Below are 10,177 nucleotides of genomic sequence, written 5' to 3'. Positions count from 1 at the left end.
CCGAGGCTTCGTTGAGGAGATATTAAGCGAAAACCCCGACCAATCAGAGCGCGAGTATGTCGATGGGAGCGCTCGCGGTAGCGTATAAGCGCGGCCGCCTAGCGCGTAGCCTACGCTCAACCAGCATACTCGCGCTCTGATTGGTCGGGGTTTTCGCTTAATATCTTCTTAACGAAACCTCGGACAACATTTTCGCTAAGGAAAAAGTTGTTTCAAATCACCTCCTGAACCACCCTTTTCAAGGTGTTACAACATTTTTGGAACACCCTGTATATTTTATTGTAGCATGCCATTTACAAACACCAATCGATCCGCTCCGCCAGTTTCTAACATCCTCGCAGAAACGTGTAAATCTGATCGATCATTAAGTAACCAAATACTCGTAGGTGCACGTAATCACTCTTAACTTCGCTCCTGGTACTACGCCACACGAAGTTCAATTTCATATTGTACTCTGGCATTATACCAGACATCAAACGCGTGCATGCACAGTTGCATACGTACCAGCGCAAATATTTCAGACATTGCACGCACCTAAATATAGGATGCTCCATAAGGTCAATAGTAAGCTGTTATTCAACAACTTCTAAACTAAAAATACTGCAGGTCCTGGCGCTTTCACGCGATTACTATGATGCGTATAGTTTTCAATTTATTTAATTTATAGTCTAAAGGTGAGCGATGAACTAATTTGCATACTCTATCCTTCTCGCACACGTTTTCTGTCTCTCTCTAGCACGTCACCTAAAACAGTGACGCCATTCTTTTTTTTTCATAAATGCATAATCAATATGATTCTATGCTTTATAACATTATAATATAATAGTTTATACGTCAATTTATCATCTTGATGAATAGTTGTTTAATTTAGCAATAATTATCGACCCTTTTATTTAGTGGCGCCATCGGTAGCAAAACGTCCCCAAGTTTCTAGCGAAAATAGTTTCCCCATTTTTTGTAAGATGGCGCCATTAACTGAAGGATCGATAATTATTACTGCCTTAAGTATCTTTTCATAAAAACGGCACATTTGGCATTTTAATTAATGTATTGTAGTGTTACGAAGCAAGGAATCGTACTAATTAAGCATTTATGCACGATAAAAGAAATTCATTACAATGACGCCATCTTATAAACAATGAAGGAACTATTTCCGCTACAAACTTGGACATTTTACCACCGATGGCGCCACTAGTTTAGCTGACGTGCGAGAGAGATAGAAAACGTGTGTGAAAAGGATAGAGTATGTAAATTAGTTCATCACTCGTCACTAGATGGCAATACCATCGTTGTTACCGTAATTGGGTATGTGATACCAATAGATTTGCAAGCATTTCTAAGGGATATCAATAAATAATATATTTGGTACATGGATTAAAAAAACAAATGAAACAAAATGATTTCAAATGAAAGGGCTTTCATACCGTACGGAATACATTCAACGATAAATCAAACTAAACCTTTTATTTACACATAAACCCCAATGTACCGAAGTTGTAACTTAATACATCGAAGAGTCACGTTTTAATGCGTAGACCTTTAATCTTTCAAGCACGCGTTAATCACGCAGCTATGCACATGTAAATATTTCTGTGTACATAAGTATGCACGCAAACGTATGCACTGGGAAGTTCGGTTCGCACTTTCGAAGGCCAAATATGGAGCATCTATTTCGAACAAGCGCGAACTTGAACTTAACCAGCCGACGTAATCTTGATGGTGGCTGCATGATAGCCAGGAAATTGGTAATTATGGACGAGAGCGATAAGATACGCTTTCCGTTCGAAGTTTAACGACTCCCCACCCCCCACGTGGATGGATCTAGGCAAAATTATTCGATACTCGAGGGCAGCTCGCATTGGCGCCGAGTTTGTTTCCTCTACATAGTTGTGTCTAGAGAATTATGCAATTGGGTCGTTAACCTTTATTCTACGGAGATAAAATATACTCTGATAAACGTATGCTCGACGTGTTGAATAATACCTCCTACTACATATAACGTACGAGGGCTCTAACACTGTGTTTTAATGTAAAATAATTAATTTCTATTTTTTTCGCGACTGATACTTCATTCGAATTCTTCCTATAGCATTTAACGCCACTTCTTGACCTGGCGACCATGCTCCCTATTTTTACCGTACCTACAGCCCTCGACACGAGATGCAGGCTTTTGTTTTCGATTATCCATTTCCAATGAGAATGCCACGAAACGCGTGCTAACATTGTAAGATCGGTAGCTGCGATAAAATCGCGAAATTGCACACGTGCGAGACGAGCTGCACATGTAAACGCAATCAAATGCATACGAGCATTCGACTGTGTATGCGGGGATAAAAGCATTACTCGACTACCTCGAGAACTTCAGTAAGCATGTAACAACCTTGCGAAGTAACTCGAGTTCCGCAGCATTCGATTAACGGTTGGATGTTAACGATCCTCCTCGTTTCAAGCTATGGTCGATTTTCCTTTGAAGAGTCCAGATAAAATACTTATTCTTCGAGGCATGCATGATGTCTAAGAGAGCTAGTGTTTAGGTGCAGAAATCAATTCTGTGCCGTTCCCTCAGACACACATTGCAAGAGAGCACCGTATAGTCGTAAAATCGAATTTAAAAGCTATCATCTCTGTACGTATAGATTCATTATAATGAAAATCAGTTTGAGGACTTAGTAGGTTGATAGTTTAACGTAAGGAGATGTCGAATAAATATTTTTCTCAGAGTCATCCTCTTAAACACTCTTTCCTCTATGAATTTCACGCTCAGAAATGTTCTCTTCTATTTAGTGAATCTTCTAAAATGTTTGAAAACCAGTGGTCTACGGTTTCGCTGTAGAGTTGAAGTTTCCAGGCAACGTCGAAGGCGAAAACGTAGGTCTGACGCGCGAAACTTTTTCCCATCGTCCCAATCACGGATTGCCCAAGGTGTTAGGCTAGTATCCTCGAGTTCACGGCTCGATGTTATGCATATACGTATTCCCAGCCTGGTGGGATGGTAGCTCGTGCGCGGCTCGATGAACCGACTCGGCCTAAAGCTGCCGGAATTATTAACTCCTGTCAGTCCAGGTAGCTCGATGCAGCAACGAGCACTTGACTGCCTCTTCTACTTGTTAATACGTCCGAAGAAGACCATCGATCGGCTCCTGGAAGATCGAACGTCGCCCTGAGGACAGCCAGACATCGCGAACCTTCGCAAACCTTTGCAAACTTCGCCAGAGACGCGTGTCCGGTTCCTCTTCGTTCATCCTTGGAATCGTCGAGATTATCTTCAGAGATAAAACTTTGAACTTGACGCTTCGGGTCCTTTCGGAATCATTTGCAATCGTGTGACGAATCTGTCGAAGCAACAGAGTGTTCGTTGAATGATGTCTGCACGTCTGTAGGAACTTGTCATTTTCGTTGAAGAATCAGTTGCTGAGATGGAGGAGCCAGAGGAAACCGAAGAAGGCACCAATTCGAGTTCGAAGACAGCAACGGTGTCGTCGGCATGTGGGAAGAGACACTGCACGGAAATGCGCGCTGAGAAACCGGTGTATCTTCGACAGAAAGGTACGATCGTCACCTGACGCGTGGACCACGTGTAAATAGAGCTGTAGCGCTTTGCATGAAATTTGAAAATTATATGTCCCTTGCAATGCACTTTTGAACTGTGTACTCTCATAGTGTCGAAGCTTGATAGGTATAGTACACCATTGTGTCTTAATCATTTTGTGGAGGACAGTGAAGGAATGGGAGACAAAGTGGGGGAATTTCCTTAATTTGTGTAATTTAATTATTTCCACTGCAGAGTACCTGAAGTTGAATAAATATAATTAAACACACGCATGTAGTAGAGCATATACTTGCTTTTAATTGGACGTTCATCCTCGATGAATACGAAGAAAAATACTTCGATCCTGGATTCCTTATTAAGTGAAAAACCTCTTTAATCACTCCTAGTCGTAAAAACGGTAATTTGCTCTCTTTGGTTTCTAGTTTCTTTGTAAGTAAGACATAATTAGTTAAGCTACAGTACTTTTTCTCCAATGTTCCATTTGGCGTTTATCGAAGCTTATATCGTATCTTCGTTAAGATCCTTTCTGAAGCATTCTGACAAACTATTTTTCATTATTACAATCCAGAGGATACTTTCCTCGTGCAGGAGGACTGAAATAGACTGAGTTCAGGTGCCAAAAAAGGATTTACCATTGAACGTTACCAAATGTCATAGTATTACATTCAGTAGCACACACGTACCACCTAGTTATGATTTTAACAGTACCGAAGTCGAAGGAAGAGTAATCAAAGGAGGTTGTTGGAGTTATTTCGACATTGTCTTTAACTCTAATTTTCCGTTCATCCCCCATTACTAATGCATGGCTAACAAGACATACAGATACCTGGATTTTTCAGAACGTAACGCCATAGATTTTCGTAATTCCGCTTCCTTCAAGAAATTACACTGTGCATTTGTCATATCATACTTAGAGTAGCTCGCTATAATAAATAATCTCCCCTCCTACCTAGAAAATTATTTTATCCCAATTGCCCCAATAACAAAAACGTGTCACATCACAATACTACAATCTGGCTACCAGGCAAGGGTGTCAAACAACTAAATAAATCGATAAACAGATAAATTTCGAGGCCAAGCGAAATTCCACGATCCCTCCAACGAATTTGAGTCGATCGAGGCGGCCAACACGCTTTTTTTAGGCCCTCCAAGTATAGATGCGCGAATCAGATCGATGATTCGCGGAGAGTAGCAGACTCGCGAGGGGTAAATTAAGCTGCGTTATATCGGTAGGTGTAATCGGCGAATGCAGATGCCTGTTCCGACGCGAATTCGTAATTCGATAGACTCGATTGCACGCGAGCACGCGATTCGTCCTGAGGCGCCGAAGCAATCGAGACGAGCACACCCCCGTTACACATGGGATTGTGTGAGAAATGAATAACCACGTGTTATTCACCGTTAACATGCGTCCAGAGTCTGGAAGAAAGCCTGATAGGATCTTCTAACGCTACCCACATTCCACCATTTTCTTTCTTTTTTTTTTTTCGTTATCTATGAACGAGCGATTCTCGTGTCTGGAAGATATCTGAATTCTACAATGATGGAAAGTTGAAAATAAATTTGAAAAAAATGCTACGAAATTGTGGTTTGTTCTTACGATTAAAGAATGCCACAAAAATTCTTTTATTATTGTAAGTATTTAAGAAAAATGTTGAAACTCGACTTATAAATAGCGAAGTATTAACTTCTTTCCAATTACAAGTTCCCCTCCATTTCTCCCTACCCAGAAGATTGCAAACGATCGTTTGAAGCTCATGGAATATTCGTTTTCACAGCCAAAAAAGAACCTTGCGAAGCAGAACGTGTCAAGGAAGAATTGACTCAGGTACACATACGTGTTTTCTTTTTTTTTTTTTTTTTCGAAGCTTAGGCTGTCACGCGATCCAGTTTGCAACTGTAAACGGTGCGCGACCGTAGCCACATATAGAGAAACAGTAAAACGGTAAATGAAAAGATGAACACGTTAGAGGGCGAGCGATTGCTCCGCGGTGCATCAAATTATTTCGGTCGAAACGGCATTTTCAATTTTCCACTGCGCCAGATTCGGAATTGCGGAAGTGCATTCCGCGTTCAACGGTTCGAGTAATTGTGAAAAAGCCTTGGCTCCCATTATTACACTTCGTTCTGAAAATAACGCGTTCCACCCTCGTGGAGGTATGATTTAATGATTTGAGGAAAATAAATAAACGAAGGCATTTAAAATCAAGCATAAGGCGTTGTGTGATTGTTCATCGCTTGGTAACGGTCCTGGCAACAATTTACACTTCCTTTGCCATTTATGTGCTTTTTAATAGTGTTATCATTAGACTGCGGGATTTATGGCTCAACTACAAAAATCTAGGAACCAGTTCCCTGCATTTCCGTGAAAACTTCGCAATTTATATCCAAACCACCCCCCGCACCTTAAAATATACATCGATCTTCTTACGTGCGACACATCCCGTACTCGATACACCAATCTCGAGGCTCGGCTCGTGCCAAGCGTCGCGTCAACGGCAATTAAGATCCAAGTGGTTCGCCACCTCCCTTTCGAAGAATCGCGCCGTTGTTTCCGGTCTCGACAATGGCAAACGGCGAGAATCCATTACGCCTTGGTATTCCTCGCGTGGCCTGAGACACGTACGGAGACAGACAGACGTTATTGGGGCATGTCTATCCTCCATCCAGCCGAAGTGTCTTCGGACATCCGAAATTGACGCGTTTCGTGCGCTTCAAACTTTCACGGACTTCTCGAGATACGAAGCGCGGATAAGCGGTATATAAAGGGTCTTGGAGTCCTGCACGAATCCCCAATTGATATTCGATAGCTTGCCAGTGTGCATCACCAGGTGACAATAGGCAGAACGTCGCGAGCCTGTCCCCGAGCCACGTAGATGTCCCGCTTCCGTTCCGCCGTTCGCTGTTCGATTTCGACGGCGAACTCGACGCTCGAACGCGAATTCGGTCTTTCTCGACTACAGTGCTTCGATTCGTGGTACCTTGGTTCGGCCTACATGTAGAATCTCGGTATCTTTTCAAGTTGAAGTCCGAGAGAGATGTTGCTGTCCGCGAGAGCTGCCAGGTGCGCTGCGCTTATGGGAGAGCCAGATGAACTGTACCCAGGTGGAGAACGTACTCGAGTCTACACAGTGGGCAATGTCAACGTTAACTCCTCGATGTGTCTTTGATTTCAGAAAAAATTATATACCCGAGGAACACGAGGACGCTGACGAAGACGGCGGTAATTGGCGGCAAACCCATCGACAAGGAAACGTGCATGGTAATTTTGTTTGATCGAGGTCTCTTCTGTGGGGAAATCCTGTCTTTGATGGGTGGGAATTATTTCGTATTTATTTATTCATCGCATATGTCGATGAACGTTGATGGATTGAAGGATTCCTTTTATTTCTGATGATGGACATTAAAATTTCTAGTTGGGATGTCACGATAGGATTTCCCCTGACCTAATATTTTTCAAGCTAAAGATTAACAGTAGAATGTCGAACTATTCTTTGCATCTTCGAATGGCAGACTCTGAGGGGTCTTGTTTTCGGAAGCGCCACTACTCCACCGAAACCAGAATGGGCAAGAACCGGATTAACCTTGCGACCTTATGGCCAGACCTTGGCGTTCGGATTACGATCGCCACGGAACACGACGAGAGGCCTCGTCACGGCGGTTCAGGCCATCATGCTGAAGCACTTTCTGTTCAAGTGCAACAGACAGGAAACCCATACGAACCCAGAGAGGTAAATGCCTTCCACGTTACATTTTCATAGGTACAAATTCATATTTTAGGTGGACTGAAAAGTAATGTCGTTTTTCCAATTTTAAGGCTGTTAAGCCAAAAAGGCTGTCAATAACAAGGGCGATTACATAATCGATTAAAAATAAAAATTTTTTTGAATTTAATGTAAAGGAAACTACATTACTTTCCAGTCTATCCAATACCAATTCTTGAATACCTCACCAAGACGATTTTACTTTATAAAAACAGGAAACTTAATGTCAGACTATCTTAGAAACTCAATTCTTGAGTAATAAATCTCCGAAAGTGTTTAATTACCTTTCGAACTCTTCGAGTAGCTTTAATTCTAGCCCAACAGACCTTGAACTATTTAATTTCACGCTGTTTTCCATCATGCCTGATCCTTAAGGTCTTCTTGATCCCGCCCAAAGTTTCTAAACCTCTAAAATTGTCCAATTACTTTTCCTGCCTGTGAATGATTGCTACACTATCAGTAAATAAAGAAACGCAACGGCTCCGGTGTTAATTATACCGCGCGAGAAACGTGATCGCTATTCAGGTCAGGTTGTCGGAACGGTATCAATGATATCGAGAAGCAATCGAAAGTTCTGACAATTATTTCTGTTGGTAGCCTGCTGAAACCGTCGTACGACAGGCAAATCGATGTCCTGACAGCGGCGATAGCCGAGATCATTTGGCGATGCGCCGGAGGATTCGTCGTGCAAAATACTGGTTGCTCGCCAAATCAAAGTGTCGCAGGAAACGCGAACGTGCCGAGGGCTGTGGTTGCCTTACCTCAGGAGACACCCTATTTGCAGCATAGCGTGCAATACTTCCAGGATGGACTGACTGAGACCGTACGTAAATGCGCTAAGGATAATTAAAGGATCAACTGTTCCAATGGCTTCAACATGCTATTAACACACTGCCCCAGATGATTAGACGATCACCTGCTCGAGTTACCGTGCACCTCGCCATCCAGCACTGAAACCAGTGAAACTTTCGATATATTTTGATTGTTTTTCTCTTCGCTTAATTTTCCATCTCATTAGTACTTGGTTTAGAGGGCCTAATTCAAAACAAGTTTTAATTAACGGCCACTTTCAACGCATTGTTTAATATAATAAGGCGCGTCGCTCCATTGTCCACGCATTCTCACAATTTCCTTCCTATGCGTCGCACTCGAAGAACTTATAAATATGTAGCAACGAATAATTTACTTTCAGCTGCACTTGTTCGAGTTCGACTCCCTGGACGATATCCAAATATTCATCAAAAGATACTTGTACCTGGTAAGACGGCCAGATTAGCTTTCCAATTAATTTATAAATAAAAGATTGATGTGTAACATCGAGTTTCAGTTCCAGGATGAGGGTGGTCCTGGTGCTCAGTTGCTGCTGTACAGCGCCATGCTTTCTAGAAACCTTTCGAAGTAAGCACTCGTGTAATTTATCGCTTCGTTAAGAGTACCTTCCAAACGAAATAAAATTCAGAACTAAAATCACTGTGGAACGTCGATTAAACATTCATTGTCCAATGCAGAATACGAGCTGACCTCGAAGACCCCAGAGCCTCGATACTAAGTGGTTGCCCTGAAGAAGGCCCCACCAGCGTTGTGATGCTTTCCTTAACTGGTCGTGCCTCGCCTCATCTACACAATGGAGTCTTACACGTTGGAGATGAAAATACATACGTAAGTTTCATCATTTCTTTTCTCAGCCTCGTTTCTCAGTTTCCTTGTGACATTCAAGGCCATACCTCAATGGGGCGTCCTCGTGAGGAGCGAGATAGGCTTCTTGGTGCACGAGGGCGATGGCCAAACGACCAAACAACCAGGCTCTCGTCTCAAGACCCCCAGTCTTCCCATTTGGGTCACTCTTTGCCATGGCCACCATGGCGTCCTCTTCAACACCAATCGGGAATTGCTTAGGAATTATCACGCTGAACGTCTGTACGTTCTCTCTTTCTTTGATAAGTTCTTCTTGTAAATATTCCATACACGGGGAAGGAACATGTTCGTAATGCTCGTAATGACTGTTCTGACTGTGATGACTGTTCTTTTGCAAGATTCGACGTTCAGTACTTCACCTGCGGCGGCAGCCATGCTACTTTGACAGTGGACACTAGGTCGAACTCAGCAAACGATTCAGAGTTCGAGGGTTCGAGCAAAGAGTACATGGACATTGCTGCGACCCCGTTGGAGAAGCTTATTCGTTCCAAGTAAGTAACAGTCTTGCATTCAGAATCAGTGTATCGATTAATAACGATTACTGTGTCAATGTGTCAATTCTTTCTGGAGTATTCTTGTTACACATCCTAAGATTTCTAGTTTGTTCGTATTAATATGGCTCCAGAATCGTTCTTAAGACGAGTAACTTTATAAACCCAGTTTCGTAAAGTATGTTGCAACAAGCAATCGATCCAGTTGCATGAATAACGGAATGAATAATTGATTTGTTGCAGATGGCAAGACGCTTACGTACAGTGGAACGGAACCCCCTTGATGTGAATGCACTATCTCGTTCTATGCGTCTATAACATCGCATAAATGATCAATGTAACTTTGTATTTCACTGTTCGATCGCTGTAGCGCCTCGAGTAACTTTGTAAACGTTTATTTAAAAACGAAAAGGAGTTTTTCCTCGTACCTTCGGCCATTCTCGACGATAACCGAAAATCCGAAGACGAGACTAACTGGAACGACGTCTCCTTGGAAAGTCTCCTTGTAAAAATATAGAAATTCCATAAAAAAAAAGATCGATAGCGTTCAATCTGTTCGACAAACACCTCTTGACATGCGATCGCGTGAAGTGCGACCAGCTTGAACTCTACGTAACCGGTTGTGCTCTAAATAGACGCGTACACATCCTCCGACAATTTCAATATTTTATTTCTAA

The 10,177-nt window shown here is 42.4% G+C and overlaps 1 protein-coding gene across 2 annotated transcripts; it reads left to right on the top strand.

The window, feature by feature from the left end:
- Window positions 1–2,298: 2,298 nt before the first annotated feature.
- Window positions 2,299–9,978, top strand: LOC128873325 (inactive ubiquitin carboxyl-terminal hydrolase MINDY-4B). 2 transcript variants are annotated; one of them, XM_054116836.1, is made up of 10 exons: window positions 2,299–3,546; window positions 6,727–6,812; window positions 7,064–7,281; window positions 7,912–8,137; window positions 8,507–8,572; window positions 8,642–8,712; window positions 8,823–8,973; window positions 9,032–9,231; window positions 9,348–9,500; window positions 9,744–9,978. In XM_054116836.1, exons 1-10 carry the CDS (start codon window positions 3,417–3,419, stop codon window positions 9,787–9,789), a joined length of 1,347 nt encoding a protein of 448 aa, XP_053972811.1. In that variant the 5' UTR covers window positions 2,299–3,416; the 3' UTR covers window positions 9,790–9,978. The 2 variants fall into 2 exon arrangements, with proteins under 2 accessions (XP_053972811.1, XP_053972812.1); XM_054116837.1 differs by lacking the exon at window positions 2,299–3,546 and adding an exon at window positions 5,173–6,655.
- Window positions 9,979–10,177: the final 199 nt, after the last annotated feature.

The sequence above is a fragment of the Hylaeus volcanicus genome, chromosome 3 (assembly GCF_026283585.1).
Source record: "Hylaeus volcanicus isolate JK05 chromosome 3, UHH_iyHylVolc1.0_haploid, whole genome shotgun sequence".
NCBI classification, from domain to species: domain Eukaryota; kingdom Metazoa; phylum Arthropoda; class Insecta; order Hymenoptera; family Colletidae; genus Hylaeus; species Hylaeus volcanicus.
This window is presented reverse-complemented; position numbering and strand designations above follow the sequence as displayed.

Coding starts and splice junctions, on each gene's coding strand:
- LOC128873325 (XM_054116836.1), top strand. CDS start 3,417: ATGGAGGAGCCAGAGGAAACCGAAGAAGGCACCAATTCGAGTTCGAAG. Junction 7,282..7,911: donor ACCCATACGAACCCAGAGAG/GTAAATGCCTTC, acceptor TTCTGTTGGTAG/CCTGCTGAAACCGTCGTACG. Junction 9,232..9,347: donor AATTATCACGCTGAACGTCT/GTACGTTCTCTC, acceptor TTCTTTTGCAAG/ATTCGACGTTCAGTACTTCA.